Source organism: Macadamia integrifolia, chromosome 5 (assembly GCF_013358625.1).
Source record: "Macadamia integrifolia cultivar HAES 741 chromosome 5, SCU_Mint_v3, whole genome shotgun sequence".
In the NCBI taxonomy this organism is placed as follows: domain Eukaryota; kingdom Viridiplantae; phylum Streptophyta; class Magnoliopsida; order Proteales; family Proteaceae; genus Macadamia; species Macadamia integrifolia.
In genome coordinates, this window is record NC_056561.1 from 30,932,285 (window position 1) to 30,950,558 (window position 18,274).

At 41.3% G+C, this 18,274-nt stretch overlaps 1 protein-coding gene across 3 annotated transcripts in view; it reads right to left on the bottom strand.

The window, feature by feature from the left end:
- Positions 1-18,274, bottom strand: part of LOC122079794 (probable pre-mRNA-splicing factor ATP-dependent RNA helicase DEAH9) — a 126,237-nt gene that overhangs the window by 71,231 nt on the left and 36,732 nt on the right. For all 3 annotated transcript variants that reach the window (XM_042646519.1, XM_042646518.1, XM_042646517.1), the window contains exons 11-13: positions 14,281-14,327; positions 14,118-14,201; positions 5,820-5,873 (exon numbers count right to left, since the gene is read on the bottom strand). In XM_042646519.1, the coding sequence (XP_042502453.1) occupies positions 5,820-5,873; positions 14,118-14,201; positions 14,281-14,327 (185 nt within the window). The remainder of the gene's footprint in view (positions 1-5,819; positions 5,874-14,117; positions 14,202-14,280; positions 14,328-18,274) is intronic.

Consider the following 18,274-nt stretch of genomic DNA (forward strand, 5'->3'; position numbering starts at 1 on the left):
TCTATACAGGCTTCACAGTGACCCTCCATGTATTTCTTGATTTAGTTAAGTAGTGTAATCCGCATCAGTTTTTTGTGATGCTTGCATTTAGCAAAACAAACACGGAATGTTTATATTATTTCTAATCATAGAAATATTGTTCCTTATTCTGTGATTCACTCTGATGTTTGGGGCCCTGCCCGTCATGCTACTATTTCTAGCTATAGATGGTTTGTTAGATTTATTGATTGCCATACTCATCTTACTTGGGTTTACTTATTGCATTATAAGAACGAGGTGTTTAACTGTTTCAAGCCTCTCTCAAGCTTTGGAATTCTTCTACTTTTGGTAACATCTCCTATCGTGTCTCCTCCTGCCATGACAAGCTCCTCTCCATCCAAGCCAGAATCCAGACTGATCTCCTTAACCCCACCCTTGCTTCCGAAGAGAAATCCATTGCTTCGGAGCTCTCCATTCTTCTTACCCCAGAGGAAAGCTTTCTCTGTCAGAAAGCCCCGCATAAAATGGCTGGACCTAGGTGACTCTAACACTGCCTTCTTTCATAGATCCTTAAAGACTAGAAACAATGTTAACTCCATCCCTAAGCTCATCTCTTCCTCTGGCATTGAGATTCTCAACCGGATGGCATTAAAGCTGAAGTTGTTTCTCACTTCCAGGGCATCTTCCCTCCCCCCTTCTATGTCCCTCCCTCCCATCCCTCACCTTCTTCTCAATAAATTTGTCCCAGATGATCTTCTCCCTAGCCCTTCAGTCTATTCCTTCTGATCAGGAAATCCTGTCGACCATCCTCTCTCACAAAGCTAATAAAGCTCCTGGCCCGGATGGTTTCAATATGGGCTTCTTCTCCTCCTGCTGGAACATTGTCCGTCAAGACCTTATCCTTACTATCCAGAGCTTCTTCTCAAACCCAACCAGATCAGTGGAGTCAACCATACCTTCCTCTGTCTCATTCCCAAAAAGGAGTGTGCAATCTCTATGAATGACTTCAGGCCAATCTCTCTCTGTAACCTCCTCTATAAATTTGTGGCCAAAATTCTATCTAATAGAATTCAAAAAGTCATTGATAGCCTGGTCAGCCCTAACCAATATGCCTTCATTGCTGGTAGGAGCATTGCTGATAACATCTCTGTCATGAGATTGTCTGTGGTTTCAATCGCAAATCTCATTCTTCCGCTACTCTTCTCAAAATTGACATTCACAAGGGGTTTGACACCCTGAGCTGGGTTTTTATCTCCAAAGTCCTTCTCACTATGTCATTTCCTCCCTCCTTTGTCCACTGGATCCACTCCTGTATTTCCTCTCCCAAGTTCTCTGTTCTTGTAAATGACAGCTTTGTTGGCTATTTTCCCTGTGGGAGAGGAATCAAGCAAGGTTGTCCTCTCTCCCTTTCTCTTCTGCCTTTCCGTGGAAGTTTTGTGCAAATCCATCCAATCCGCTACAGACCTCCATCTCATCTCTCCTATCCCTAGATGTAAATCTCATCTTTTCACCCATCTCGCGTTTGCTGATGATATCATGATCTTCTCCAAAGCTGACCCCCTCTCCATCATCATGAAAGCTCTCCATTCCTTTGAGAATCTCTCTGGCCTCCATATAAATCTGCTCAAATCGAGCTTCTTTCTTTCTGGGGTCCCCCCTCACACTCAGGCCCATCTTCTTGGCATTATGGGATTCTCATTGGTTTCCTTGCCTGTTAAACACCTCGATCTCCCTCTCATCACCTCCAGGCTCCCCTCCCATCATTTCTCCCCCCATTCTGGACCTCCTGAGAAAGAAGCTCCAGCTCTGGAAAGGCAAGCTGCTCTCCTATGCTGGGCACTTCACCCTCATCCTTTTGGTGCTCTAATCCATGTATCTTTATTGGTCTGGTATTTACTCCCTCCCTGCTTCCACCACCAAGACCATTGAAGGGATCTTCTGCTCCTTTCTCTAGAAAGGTTCAGATTCCTTTAGATTTCTCCACCCTCTCAGTTGGGACAAAGTTTGTCTCCCCAAAGCCGAAGGTGGCTTTCGCATCAGAAGAATCAAGGATGTCAATTTTGTGAGTATTCTTAAACTCATTTGGAAAATTGTGTCCAAGCCGAAGGGCATCTAGGTTGAAGGAATTCACTCCCACCTGCTTAAGTACCACTCCTTTTAGACTGTCCCTATCCCTCCTGACAGTTCCTGGATGAGGAATATTCTCTTAGACCCTTGGCCATAGTTGTCACGGCGTCAAATCAATCTAAGGCGGTGGAGGGGTGGCTAATCGATTTGGCAATGAATCGCCCGTTATGGCGTTGCCATGGCGGTCAAATCGCCCATGTGTCATTTTTTATTTTCCCTATTTTCTAAAGTTATTTAGTATGCTACTTTTTTATTTCCCCTATTTTCTAAAGTTATTTAACATGCTACAAGCCTATAATATATACCCTATAACATATAAAACCAGCATTAAGCAACATCAAATCATCAAAAATCAACATAGCCCTATCAAAATCACCCTGCATTTTACAAAAAATTGACTGCCTAGTGAATCAGCCGTGACCTAGCGTCCATGGCGACGCCTATCAGCCAATGGCGACCGCCATTTGTGAGTCACGTAAATCGTAGCACTGCCATGAACTTCTTTTTCCGTCAGGACGCCAAATTGCCACCTTGGCGATGCCATGAGAACTATGCCCTTGGCCCTCAAGGCCATTTCCTTCTCCATTGGTAATGGTCAGACCACTTCCCTTTGGATGGACCCCTGGCACTCGGCTAGTATCCTCTCCTCCCTGATGTCCCCCAAAACCATTTACTCCTCTGGCATCCCCAAGTCTGTTAATGTTTCCTATATCATATCCCCTCTAGGCTGGTCCCCTCCCCCGTACCTTCCCCCCTCCTTAATCTCTGGTCCTCTCTCCCTCTTCTTCCTCCTAGCCATAGGGTTAGAGTTAACAAATGTATCTGGCTCCCATCATCCAATGGGATATTCTCTTCTGCCTCTGCTTGGTCCTTTGTCAGGTCCTCGGGTCCTGTGGTTCCTTGGCGTAACCTTATCTGGTTCAAAGGTCAAATCCCATGTCATAGCTTCACTCTCTGGAGATGCCTTTCAAAATTTCTCCCTACCCAAGCCTTCATCATCCACCGCCATATCCCTGTTCCCCCATCCTGTCGTCTCTTCCTTGTTCCCCCATGACTCTAAGGGCATCTCTCATCTCTTCTTCTCCTGCCCCTTCCCCTCCTCCGTCTGGAAATTGGTTCTCTCTAAATGTTGCCCCTCCGCTAGACCTATCCTCCCCTTTGATAGAGAATGGAAATGGATTGATATGACTTTTTCGGGATCCTACATCTGTGACACCATTGGAAAGCTTACGTCCTCTGCTACCATAAATCATATCTGGATGGAGCGAAACATTCGTCAATGGACTTCCAACTCCCGCTCCTTGGGCAAGATTTGGAAAGCCATCTACTTTTATGTTACCTCCAAAATCCACTCCCTCCACCACAAACCCGTCCCCAGGTCCGATAGGAATAGACATATCATAGCCTCCTGGAACCTCCACATTGACACCATCCCCCATTCTTGACCCAGCCTCCCCTGCTTGCTACCCCCCCTCCCTCTCGCTCTTGTTTGTTCCCTGTCCTTGGGCTAGTTCTAGTTGGGTGCCTTTTGGGTTGTAGATCTCATGGTTTTTGAGCTTGTGATGGTTCTCTCTTGGTTGTAATTTCGTTTGTTTCGTTTTGTTTGGATAGCCTTGCCCACGCCTCCCCCCCCCCTTTTTTTCTTCCCCCTTGTATATTCTTCCCTGCTTGGTAATGAATTTATTTATTCATCCCAAAAAAAAAAAGATGCTAAGGTTAAAATCTTACGGTCTGACCATGATAAGGAATACATGGAAGGTCCTTTCTAATCCTACTGTTTCAAGGCTTTTCATTGAATGGTTCAAACTCAATATCATGCTAAGGTTAAAATCTTGCGGTTTGACCAAGGTAAGGAATACATGGAGGGTCCTTTCTAATCCTACCTTGTAGACCATGGGATTGATCATCAAACCAATTGTGCCGTTACACCAAAACAGAATGGAGTTGCACAATATAAGAAAAGACATTTGTGGAGGTTGCTCATTCCCTTATGTTTGAGGTGCATATTCCTGGTCCCTATTGAAGTGAGGTTGTCCTTACTGTTTCCTATCTTATCAATAGGATGCCGTTTTGTATTTTCAGTGTCCTGTTGAGATGCTTTGTGGTGATTGCAGCTATGTTGTTCCCCCAAAGGTGTTTGGCTCTGTTTGCTTTCTTTGAAATCATCACGTGCAAACCAAGCTTGACCCTAGGGGTCTCCGGTGTGTCTTCATAGGTTATTCTGCCACACAGAAGGGTTACAAGCATGGTTTAAAGTATCTCTGATGCGATACGATACCCTCCGATACATATCTTAAATTTAGCCAACCGATATGGAGACCGACACTAATGCTTTAGTCCTTGATCTTTAGCATATCTTAGAATATCTCCGATACGATACTGACCAATTTCTCTCAATTCCATTGCCATCACCACAGGCAACAACTCCTCCACTTCCCTTTGGCTCAATCTCTGTCACCCTTCTGGAGTGCTCCTCTCTCTCATTAGTCCAAGAACTATCTAATCTTCAGGTTTTAGCAGATCTGCTAAGGTGGCTGATATCATTTCGGGGGGAGCCTGGGCCACTCCCACCTCCCCCTCCTCTTGCTGATATATGGACTTCCCTTCCCTCCAGGATAGTGAGTAGAAGATCCTTTGGCTCCCTTCTCCTTCTGGTCTCTTCACCTCTGCTTCTGCCTGGAATCATGTCTGAACTTCTAGTCCTCTTGTCCCTTGGCGTAATATCATCTGGTTCAAATGCCATATCCCCCCGCCATAGTTTCACTGCTTGGCGCGCCACCTCCGGCTGCCTTCCCACCCTTTCTCATATATCATCACATCTTTGTCCCCTCCCTCATGCTGTCTTTGCTAGAATGAAACTGAAGATGTTAACCACCTTTTTTTTCTTTCCTGCCCCTTCTCTATCATTTGGAAAAAAAATCCTCTATTGTTGCTAGTCTTCCAGAAGGAGTCCTCTCCCCTTCAACATAGAATGGATCTGAGTTGATACAACTTTTGCGTGCTCCACCATATGCGACATCGCTAGGAAGCTGCCTTTTGCACCACCATCAACCATCTTTGGATGGAACATAATCTTCGTAGATAGACTTCAAACTCCCGCTCATATGAGAAGATTTGGAATGCCATATATTTTGGCGTCTCCTCCAAACTTTGTTACCTTAAGCAGCATGTTAGAGACACCCCAGGGAACAGGCTTATTGTTGATTCTTGGGGTCTTCCCCTTTCTATTATAGGTCCCCCCCCCTTTTGACGTTTGTATCCCCTAGTTTTGTTGTTTGGTTTTGTTCCCCCCCCCCCCCAAAAAAAATGTTCCTCTAGGGATTTGTCCCTTGTGGCTTGATGCCTCCACCACCCCACACCCCCTCTTTCCCCTTCCATAATTTAATTGTTTATTCATCCAAAAAAATAAAATATTACATTTTTGTGTTCTTAAGGTGAGAAAGCTGCACCAGTTGAATCAACATCCTTTTGGGCAGCTCCCCAATCCGATTTTATAACATTGAAACAATTCATATTTGGGCATAAAATCATAAAAAAAAAATTTAAGAGCTACATATAAATATCCCACAGCGAAAAGATAAGACACCAAAGAAACAGGGCATAAAATTTTGATGACAAACCGAGCAATTGTACCAGATTTTGGACTAAACAACTCAATATATCAAAAGATAAACCCTGAAAAATTTTTTAAAAAAATGAAGGAATGCACATACCGGATTATAGAAGCGTTGTTTTGAAAACCCACAATCCACAACATAAACAATCCCCTGCATAGTTTGGACAGAGAAAAAAGCAGAATACTGGCTAAGAAAGCTATCACAACTAATTGCTAAGAAAGGTAGAATAGGCTGCAAGAGTCATCAATATCTGAGTCGTTCATGGATTCTCACAACTACCATTTCTGATGGTATCTCTTCAGGTAGTATGGTAAAGAACTAGCCAGATTGTTCAATCTGGCCTTCCTAGCCAAATGATACATCAAATTGAATTTCAATCATAGTTGTCAAGGCGTCACTTACGCATCCAGGTGCCTTCTGGGGTCCTGACAACAGCATACCTTGTTTGATGCAAAAAAGGCGACCACCCTAGATGTGTGACCCTAGGCGTTGCCTTGTGACAAAATGCCTTATTTTCTATTATGTTTTGACTTTTCACAAGTTTATGTTGATTTATGTTTATCGCTTTGTTTGCTAATGAATATGTTAGAAAATCCCAGACAACAGCACACCTTGTTTGATGCAAAAAAGGCAACCACCTTAGACGTGCGACGTTGGGCATTGCTTTGTGACAACACGCCTTATATTCTATTATTTTTTGACACTTCAAGAATTTATGTTGATTTATACTTATTGCCTTGTTTGTTAATGAATATTCCTATCCAGACCCAACAAAAAACAAAAACAAAAATTTGAGGTTATTAACCCAAAAAAAAAATTTGAAATGTGAGAAACCTAATCCTACTCGAATTGTTACATCCCAACCCAAATAGGGCTTAAATGAGGAATTCTAATCAACCTAGGAATCCAATACACTATCCCTTCCTACTCAGTCCAGATATCCAGAGTAGCAGATAACAGTGATTATATAATAAAGATCTAAATAAGAAACAACATATATGAATAAAATGAAATTAAATCTTGGAAGATAGATTGAAGAATTCAGACAACACTTGGAAGGAAAAAGCAGATCGAATTGTTAGAACCAGAAAAAAGTTGCAGAGAATTGAATTAGAGTCGGAATAATATGGTTTCAAAAGTTTAGATATGAAACTTGAGCATAAACAGGAGTATATCAGGATTAGAAGATTTTCAGGAAAAGAACACTACAGAGTGTCGCATGGTCTGACAGAAAACTAGAGAAATGACCTACTCAGTCCAGATATCCAGAGTAGCAGATAACAGTGATTAAATAATAAAGATCTAAATAAGAAACAACATATATGAATTAAATGAAATTAAATCTTGGAAGATAGATTGAAGAATTCAGACAAAACTTGGAAGGAAAAAGCAGATCAAATTGTTAGAACCAGAAAAAAGTTGCAGAGAATTGAATTAGAGTCGGAATAATATGGTTTCAAAAGCTTAGATATGAAACTTGAGCATAAACAGAAGAGTATATCAGGATTAGAAGATTTTCAAGGAAAAGAACACTGAACAGTTTCGCATGGTCTGACAGAAAACTAGAGAAACGACCTTATCTGGAAAAGATTGAACTGATATACGAAGAAACAGAAAATAAGAATAAGTGGGATAAGATCAGAGTCCACCTTAAGAACTTCTAAAAATCAATTGCCTGAATGGCTGGGTACCTAGGTATATATAGAAATTTCAAAACTCACTCCTATATGACTAGAAATAGCTAAACCTTAGATTAATTAAACTGACTACTCAACTGACCAATAAAAGACTTAAAACAACTCCTATTCCAACTATTACTCCAACATAACTAATTAATCAAGTAAATCACATATCCTAACTAATACCCATGTTATAGGTCCATTAAAGTGGCCCATCACACAAAAATCCCATTGAACCAAAGGCCATATATATTTAACCCAATGCAATACTTATTTTACTCAAATAAGCCCATCTCTTCTTGTGAGTGACATCACTTTTGGTATTGGTGTCACAATTCGTCAAACACAAGGAAGCACTTACTTTGAAATGCCCAACTAACATTTGTCAAATTTACCCATTGTGCACATAGTTGTCAAGGCTTTACCTAATCCAGGTGGTTTGCCTAGGGCATAGGCGACAGTCGCCTTATTGCACTACATGTAGCCTTATGTTTTGGCACGTATTTATGTCAAATATCACGTAAGGAAATGGAAGTATCTACTTAAGATATTATTCAAAAATAAGGAAATACCCCCTATTTGAATCCAATAAAAATGTTTAAAAATAAAATTCCAAAAGGATAAAAAGTCAACCTCCTAGACTAAGAACAAAAACTTGATTTTGGTTATAGGGGCGATTTCAACTTTCAAATGCTAGGGTTCTTCAATTCTGAAAATTTTATAAATCTTATCATGGTAAAACATTGCTAAAGCTTATAAATCCAGTAAAATAATCTTTTGTTTTGATGTCCATAAAACTATTTTCATTCTAGCAATTTTAACAGCATTCACGCACTTTAAAATAAGTTTGACGAGAATTTAACTTTGTTATTACAACTCAGATTTAGCAATCTTAGACTTGTTGAAAAGTTGGTTTTATGTTATACCTCATACAATAAGTCTAATGTAAAATTAAACCATTTGATCAGTAATATTTATTATAGAACAAGAGCATTCTCTAAATGTTGATTTTTTGACTTAATGTGACTTAATGTTGATTTTTGATGATCTGATGTGGCTTAGTGTTGATTTTTGACGACTTGATGTGGCTTAATGTTGATTTTTTAAGATAGATATATATAGCATACTAATAAGATCTCTTATTCGCTCCTCCAAATCCAACCTCTGTTGCCTTCTGGAAACTCGTGTTTTGGAAGCCAATGCCTCCCGGATTGCATCCTCGATAGCTCCCTCTTAGTCCTTGCTTCCAACTATCTTCACAGCCCCAATGGGAGGATTTGGATCCTTTGGGATCTCTCCTATTTGTCCATCTCCACTCTTTCCTCCTCTACCCAAGCCATTCACTTGCCTATCTCTCATCACTCTGGCCCCTTCATTTGCTTACTCCCAATCATCTATGCTTTCAACCGGGCCCCTCTTAGGCTTCCCCTCTGGGCTGACCTGCTTTCCTTTGCCCCCCTTTTTGGATCCAATCCTTGGGGCATTATAGAAGACTTCAATGTTACTCGTTATAACCACGCGAAGCATGGACGAAACCCCATTGATTCCTCGTCGGTTAACTCTTTCAATGATTACATTGACGATCTAAATACCACTGATCTTTGTTAGTCAACTGCCAAATTTACCTGGCATAACCGAAGATCAAGAAATTTCAGGGTGGCATGCAAGCTCGACCGAGCCCTTGTCAATGAAGCCTAGGTTGATTCTTTTCCATCTTCGCATGCTACCTTTAGTCTTCCAGGTATCTTTGATCACAGTCCCATCTCTATCCATGTTCTGCCCTTCCGCTCCTTTGGCCCTAAACCATTCAAGTTCTTTGATATGTGGGTCTCCCACCCGGACTTCTTCCCTCTTGTCCAGAATGCTTGGAATATGCCCACTCCTTGCTCTCTTTCCCCCCTCTTGGCATTCGCCAAAAAGCTTAAGAATGTGAAAGCTTCCCTTAAACTTTGGAATTCCTCAACTTTTGGGAACATCTCTTCTCAGGTTGCTTCGTGTCACGACACTCTTCACTCCATCCAAGTGAGATTCCAGTAGGATCTCTTTAATACTGCCCTAGCAAAGGAGGAAAAGTTGTTGCCTCTAAGTCATCTCTGGCTCTGGGCCAAGAGGAATCTTTCCTCTGCCAAAAAGCTTACATCAAATGGCTTGAGCTGGGAGACTCCAATTCTGCCTACTTCCACCATTCCCTCAAATCCAGGAACACCAATGCCATTCCTAAGCTTATCTCCTCCTCTGGGGTCGAGCTCCTCTCCCCTGATCTTATAAAGGTTAAAGTGGCCTCTCATTTTCAAAGACTCTTTAGCCCTCCCCCTTCTCCCCTCCATCCCCCCTAATCTCATCAAGTTTGTCCCTGTCAAGCTCCTACTCCTCCAATCCATTCCTAGTGATGAGGAAATCCTTGCGGCCATTCTTTCCCACAAGGCCAATAAAGCCCCTGGTCCTGATGGCTTCAGCATGGGTTTCTTCTATGTTTGCTAGAACAACATTCAGAACGACCTCATCCATGCGGTGCATAGTTTCTTCTTAAATCCTAATCAAATTGGTGTGACTAATCACACTTTCCTCTGTCCAATCCCAAAAAAGGATGGTGCGGAGTGTATAAATGATTTTAGACCCATTTCCCTATGTAATCTGCTCTACAAGTTCATTGCCAAAATCCTCACCAATAGGATTCAGAAAGTCATTGGCTCTCTTGTTAGTCCCAATCAATCTGCTTTCATTGCTGGAAGGAGCATCTCTGACAACATCATCCTCTGTCATGAGATTGTTCGCGGTTTCAACCGCGAGTCTCACTCCCCTGCTGCCCTCCTCAAGATTGACATTCATAAAGCATTTGACACGATTAGTTAGGACTTCATCTCCAATGTGTTGACTCTCACGTCCTTCCCTCCCTCTTTCGTCCTTTGGATTCGCACTTGCATTTCCTCCCCTCGTTTCTCTGTCCTTGAGAATGGTAGTCCGGCTGGATACTTTCCCTCTGGTTATGGTATCCGTCAGGGTTGTCCCTTCTCCCCCTCTTCTTCTCCTCATCCCTTAAGGTTCTTTCTCGCTCCATTCAATCCGATATTGACCTTCATCTCATTTCTGCCATCCCCAAATGAAAATCCCCCCTCCTCTCCCATTTGGTTTTTACCGATGACATCATGATCTTCTCCAAGGCTAATGCCCTCTCCATCACAACTATCATGGATTCCCTTCACACCTTCAAATCTCTATCAGGCCTCAGCATCAACCTCCTTAAATCCAACATGTTTCTCTCTGGAGTCCCGCCCAATGTCCAAGATATCCTCCTCGAAATCTCCGGTATCCCTTTGGGCTACCTGCCTGTTAAATACCTAGGTCTCCCCCTCATTTCCTCCAGGCTGTCTTCTCACCATTGTACCCCTTTGCTTGATCAGCTGAGGAAGAGGCTTCAGCTCTGAAAAGGCAAACTTCTCTCCTACGCTGAGCGCCTCACTCTCATAGATCAGTGCTCCAGTCCATGTACCTCTATTAGTCTGATACCTTTATCCTTCCCGTCTCTGTGATTAAGTCTTTTGAAAGTCTCCTGTGCTCCTTCCTCTGGAAAGGTTCTAACTCCTCCAAATTCCTTCGGCCTCTCAGCTGGAAGAAGGTTTGCCTTCCTAAATCTGAGAGAGGGCTTGGAATCAGAAGAATCAAGGATGCCAACTCTGTGGGTGTCCTCAAGCTCATCTAGAAAATTGTGTCCAAACACAAAAGCATCTGGGTTGATTGGATCCACTTGGGTTCCTCAAGCATAACTCGCTCTGGGCTACCACTCACATTCCTGATGCCTCCTGGATCTGGAGAATGATCTTTGATTATAAACCCATTCCCCTTTCATCCATCTCCTTCTCCATCGGTGATGGCCAGTCCCCTTCTCTCTGGAAAGACCCTTGGCACCCTGCTGGCATCCTCTTCCACTTGATCTCTCCCAGAATCATCTATTCCTCTGGTCTTCCGGCCAACGCTTTAGTCACATTTATTCTTTCCCCCTCGAGTTGGTCCCCCACTCCTCTCAACCTCCTCTTCTTGATCTCTGGACCACCCTCCCTCCTCTCCCCCTTGGCCACAGAGGTAGAGAGGACAATTGCAATTGGCTTCCCTCCTCCACTGGGATCTTTTCCTCTACCTCTACTTCTCACATCCGTACCTCCTCCCTTACATTCCCTTGGCACAAGTTGGTCTGGTTTAAAGGCCATATTCCCTGCCAAAGTTTCACCCTCTGGCATTGCCTTTCTAACTGCCTCCCCACCCAATCCTTCCTCATCCACCGATAGATTCCTGCCAACCCCTCTTGCTGTCTCTGCCCTCAAGGTGTGGAGGATATCTCTAATCTTTTCTTCTCTTGCCCTCTCTCTTCCTCTATCTGGAAGTTTGTCCTCTCCAAGTGCTGGCCAACTAGGAGACCCATCCTTCCCTTCTCCAAGGAATGGAACTGGATTGACATGACCTTCTCAGGCTCTTCTATCTGTGATATTGTTGGTAAATTGGCTTTCTCTTCAGCCGTCAATCACCTATGGATGGAGCGTAACATTCGTAGATGGACCCCCAAATCTCGCTCTCAGGAGGAGATTTGGAAAGCTATCTACTTTGATGTTACCTCCAAAATCCATACCCTTCACGGTCGCCCCGCCGCAACTCCCTTAGAAATGCCCATATCATCACCCCTTGGAACCTGAGGGTGGATACCATCCCTCCATCTGAAGCCACCATGGACCCCCCCTCTAACTAGTTGAAGCCTCCCACCTCCCACCTCCCACCTCCCACCTCCACCTCCCCTCCCCTCCCCCTCCCCCTCCCCCTCCTCTCCTCTCCTCTCCTTGAGATGTTCTTGTTGGTTTGTTCATTTTGTTTGTTAGTTTTGTTTGCTGGCTGTTTTAGGCTTTATCTGCTCTTATTTGTTTCTTGTATTTTGCCTTGGGTTGGCTTTTTCTTGTTGGCTTAAGCCTTATCCTCCCCCCTCCTTTGTATATACTTCTTCCTGCTTGGTAATGAATTATTTATTCATCCAAAAAAAAAAAAAATTAATGTTAGAAAAGAGGGGAAATAAAAAATAGCACTTGGTCGCATTGTTCACCTTAAGGCGAGCGCTTTGTCGCCTAACTGCTTAGGCAGCCCTTGATGCAGATAAGTCACTTAATGGGCTTATAAATAAGCCTTGGATTAGGTTATATATGTGTTAGGCCTTTGATCCCAAGGGTTTTCTTTGTAATGGGCCTAAAATATTGTAGAAAGTAGAAACACGGGATTTTATTCATTAGTTTAGTTAGAGTCCTGTTTAGAGTCTATTTCCTTTGTTATTTCAATTTCCAAGTCAGTTTAGGTTTCTCAATTAGTTAAGGATTGGGTTAAGCGGTTAAGCCTTTCCTTTTTAGTGTTTGAGTCAGTTTTGAGTCTTCTATATAAGTTTGTAAGGGGCTACAACATTGAACACGAATTATTAATAAAAAAATAAAAGATGGCTTTTGTTATGCTGTGGGATGCAGTTGGGTGAGATGCCTAAACCAGAGGGGTGAAATGCCCATTCACTGGTTCTTCTTCCCCCTTCTCAACCCTCCATCGAATTCTCTTTCTTTTCTTATTTTTCTTTTATTCGTTTGCTATGAGAGAGTGTTTGAGAGCTAGAACCAAGCCTATTAGAAAACATCTTCTCTATTCAGCCAGAATTTCAGATCTTGCCTGGGATTAGGATCACTTGTGATTCTAGTTCTACATTAGGCCCCCAACACCTTAGCACCGTGACAATTATGATTGTGCATGACTTTGATGTCACAAGCAAGCTTTCTCAATCACCTTTCCCACAAAATGAACTTGCAAGTCCAAGTTAATATGGGAAGTTGTAGCCTAAGTACTTAAGGTATCAGTACAAGATGGTGTTTCTATTAAAAGTAGTCAAATTCAAAGTTCAAAGTCAACATGATGCAGATATGACTGCCCTTTCTTGGTTGGACCAGCATGACCGGCTTTGGAAGCCAAGATCCAAGAAGAACGGGTCCAGCCCAGGGTTTTGGTCCAACAAGGGTAGGAAATAAAATTAGTAGTTTACTTAGTATTTTATTTCATGCTTTTAGTTTCCAGACTTGAACGTAGGAGTAGGATTTATTTCCTTGCTTTGGTTTCCTTTTTATAGTTGTTTCCTAATTTAGGCTAGTTTCCATTCCAATTAAGTTTCTAATTTCATGTTCCTATTTTCCTATATATTGGTTATAATCGACTGAAGATTTAGAGAGCAATTTGATTATTGAATGAATGTGTGAGTGTAAACCTTCTTTTCCCCCTCTCTACTCTGATTTCCCCTCCCTTTCCTAAGGTTCTCCATCACAACATATACACATCTTCCCTAACAGGTGTCACTTCTAAATACAAGCAAGGCCTATGTTGCCCAACATTAAAATCTCATTGAAGCAGACTCCTAGATCAGCTCATAAAGTAGCAAATTCCTGCAATACAATTAAAGCTATCTGGGAGAATTTAACTTACAAATTAAGTCTAATTACTTCCACCAGGTTTGGGACTGTCTCCCCCCAACTGTTTCCCCAGTTCCTCTATTTCACTCAAAAAACAATTTTTTATTTACCCAATCATAAAAGAGAAAATAAAAACACATTGCATGTGTCATAATAGGGCCACTGTTCACTGGATTATTGATCCGCAGCCCCACCGTACAAAATGAACAAGGAGATGCCTATCGATGAGCAAGCCAACTTACCTCCAACGTCAATGATGTCTCAGCAATATTAGTTGATATTATAACCTTTCTCTGGCCTCTAGGTGTGGGAGAAAACACAAGGTCCTACAAAGAAAGGATAAGGTGATGTACCTCGTAGAAAACTTCATCAACCCAATCAAAAAGCAGAAGAAATATCACAGACCTGCTCTGCACGTGGAAGCCCAGAGTACAAAGGCAAGATGATCAACCCTGTAATGAATAGTTTGGCAATACAGGTTAAGTATACAGTCCACAACGAGTTCTGAATATCTCTACTATAACATTAAAGTGTTAAATTCAAACTATAACGTACAAGAAACAGTGCAAACTAATTGTATTTTCTCTCTTTCTTCCTTTGCTGCTGTAATGCTTCACTAGCTAGATCTCAAAGAAAACCTATTTAGCAGTGCTATTGAGTGCTTTGAACCATGCAAATCTAATCTTGTTTCTCTCTTTTCTTGAATAACTAAACAGTATAAGTTTTATTTCAAAATATGAGCTTGCATAATAAACATTTTGAAATATCCCACAAGTGTAATGGAAGGGGTGTTGCCACAGGAGTATCACAGTGTGCACCCATTTTGAGCCACGTGGAACTCCACTCAATCCAAGCTGCTGGTTAGATAGACAATCTCACAGATTGGCCACATATAAAATTAGGTCATCCAACTCAACAATATAGCCCACCTTGTATTGTAACTTTTCCATAGGTATTTTCAATTGTTGAACTGTTTTTCTCATAGCAACTTCGACCTCTGTTTTAGCAACACATAAGAATCTATTTAGACTAAATCCATGTATCATGCCAGTACCATGAATTTTTAAAAAATCTTCCATCTTCTGTCTTGAATACAAAGATGCAAAAAGTACTTAGCTACTTGTGTTCTATAAACAAACATTTTTTCTTTTTTATACTGGTAGTATTTGCAAATTTAATATGTTCATATATAAAATTATTTAATATTTTGCACGCAAATCATGCATGCACAATTTTTTTTGGTCCTGCACACGTGCACAATTAATTGCACGGTAACCTCTAAAAAGTATACTGTATTTCCGTATCCCAAACAAATTTAACATTCTTAATGGGAAAAACTATAAGAATTTACATTAGTACACCAGGATACACAGAGCCAAAGTAGATGCCCGCAAAGAAGATGCTGATCATTATCTTTATAAACTACACTAGTTGAGAGTATTAAGATATGCAGGTTGATACACAATGACCTGGTCCCTCCAATTTTCAATTATTAATCATACACCAATAAATTGATGAATGGATGATGGAGTATATGAGAACATGTCACCCATAGCCCTCCATACCGTGGGATCATATTTATTTTAGTGTCCTATTGGGTTTGGGACAGTCGTTAGCCAAGTTAGAGTTAGTTGCCCCTTTTGATTATGCATTCTATTTGTATTATGACATTGTTTGTAATAGCTAGTTTATATATTGAATGAAAGGGGTACTCCCAACCATACGGTTGTGACTCCCCCAAGTAACACCAGTCTCTTTGTCTCTTTCTCTTATTTCTTCTCCTTTGATTCTGGTTCTCAAATCTTTACATGGTATCAGAGCCATGAAGAAGAAGAAGAAGAAGAAGAAAAAGTGTTGAGTCTTTGTCTACTGCTAGTAAAAGAAACATAAAAAAAAAAGGAATTTCTTACTTGTTATCGTTTGTTGGCTTTGTTGAAGTTTGTTGGCCTGGATTTAGGTATTCTCAGTTGAGAATCTACTATGGATCTGTAACAGATTTGGGCTTCAAATTCGAAGGGTTTATTTGCTGTTGAATGGCTCGCCTTGCTGCTCGGTTTTGAATCTGGTGTATCTAGTTGAAGCCGAAGGGTTTTGTTCGGTTCAAGCAAAGGTTGCTTCGCTGCTACCATCCTTCAGTTACTGAAAAATTACTGCTGAAATCCTAATAGCGCATAGTTATTAAGGCGGTGAGGCGACCGAGGCATTTGAGGGTCTTTCGGAGCTCTTTGGCGATAGGACAGGCATAAGGCGTCGCCTTATTGAATAAAGCGTTCTAGTGTTTTTTATGTAACCATTACGCTTGGCTCAAATAGCATATTAAAAATTATATAATACTACTCATATGCTAAATAAAGATTAAAGGTTCATACCAATGCAAGGTATTCGCAAAAAAACAAATCAATAAAGTGAATAAACTAGGCACCATTTGATAATGTTTATGTTGTTTCTGTGTCTAGAAACAACATAAACGATTTTCTCCATTTCTGCTAACAGATTTTTTGGTGTTTGATATATTTATTTCTGGAATCAAAAGAACCGAAAGAGATAAACCAATGGCTTCATGAGTTCGATTACTAGTCATCGTATTCAAAGACGAAATTGAAGAATTCATGGTCAAAACAGAGTTGCAGAGCCATATTGACCATGGCAGATTCCTGGGTTCTATGGAAGCCATGAACTTTAATCACTAGCAACGATTCAGTAATCGATTCATGAGGGTCTGGAGAGAATTGAAATCCAGAAAGGAATCGATGGATTTGGATTTAAGACTTCCACTAGCAAAGTGAAAAATTGGTGTATTCCTTCTCGTTTCCCTAGAGAACCTTCGAACTTTGGAAAGTCACTGGGTAAGGTAAATGTTGGGTTGGGAGATTGCAACTTTTCATTGGGGGCCCATCGATTTTTTGGCCCACAAATTATTCTAAGAAACGGAAAAACAAGTCTGACTTGTTTCATCAAACCCGTTTCTAGACACAGAAATAAGCATAAATTTATATTCATGTTTCAAAAAACAGCTGAAACGAAACAGGTTTATCAAACAGTTTTTGGGGTGTATTTCCGTTTCTGAGCACAGAAAAACGGGAAAACATGTTTCTGAAAACATTATCAAACGGTGCCCAAGTTCATCTTCATAATATTAAGAAGAAATAATAATAATAATAAACTCAGCATATTAACTCTAGCTAAAAGTTCACATAAACATAATATTTAAAAAATAAATAAATAAACTCAACATAGTCATAATATCAATAAAACCAAGTATTTCTGGATCAATAACAACACTTACCTGGTGATTTTGTTACATCACTGGATGCATTGCATTTAATCAGTTTGATAAAAATTTATGATGGCTCATCGAGCCAGAAAACAACTGGTTAGTTTCTGTCATGTATACGCACATGGTATGTCCACTACAAGACCCCTTGTTCTGACAGGAAAGTAAACAACAAAATCAGAGTTGTATCAAGGTCACGTTGCTCAAGAAGAAGAAGAGGGGAGAAATTGCAATCAAGGTGCTGCTGGTCAAGGAAAAGGGGGAAAAAACCAGCAATCAGGGTACCGCTGGTCCAGAAGAAGAAGGGAGCAAAAACTGCAATCAGGATACACCGGTCAAAAAGAGAGAGAGAGAGAGAGAGAGAGAGGAAAATAAAAATAAAAAACTGCAACAGAGAAGAGTCGATGAACAAGCACAGAATAAAATAAATAATAAAAAACTCGATAGAGGAAACGATGTTGGATGAGGAAAGACAAAAAAAAAAAGGCACAACGGAGGAGGAGAAGGGGGAAAAAACTGCAATGTGCCCTGCGCCGATCAAGAAGAAGAAAAAAAAACTGCAACAAAGAAGAGTCGAGGAACAAGCAGAATAGAAGCAAAAAAAAGGGACAAAGGAGAAGAAGGGGGGAGAACTGCAATTAGGGTACCGCTGGTCATGAAGAAGAGAAAAAAAAAAACCATCTTGTAACAGAGAAGAATCGAGGAACAAGCACAAAAAAAAACCCTCTACACAGGAGTCAGGGTTGGAGAAGGCCAAGAAGAAAAAAAAAATCACAACAGAGGAGGAGAAGAAGAAGAGAACTTAACGAGACAATCTGAGTCACAGTCCATTACTGTAGCCAAGGGTTTGTGGTCACCGGAGTGTTGCTGTCGTTGGAGCTGGAGCAAGAGCCAGAGTCGCTGCAGGCTGGAGCAAGAGGCGAGGGTGAAAAGAAAAAGAACAAGAGTCGCTGCAGGCCGGAGTAAGAGGCGAGGGTGAAAAGGAAAAGAACAAAGAAAAAAAATCGCAACAGAGGAGGAAGAGGAGGAGAAGAAGAAGAGAACTTACCATAAGTGGAGCCAAGTTTGTGGTTGCTGAAGTTGGAGTCGCTAGATCTAGAGTGGGAACAGGAGCAGGAGAGAGTG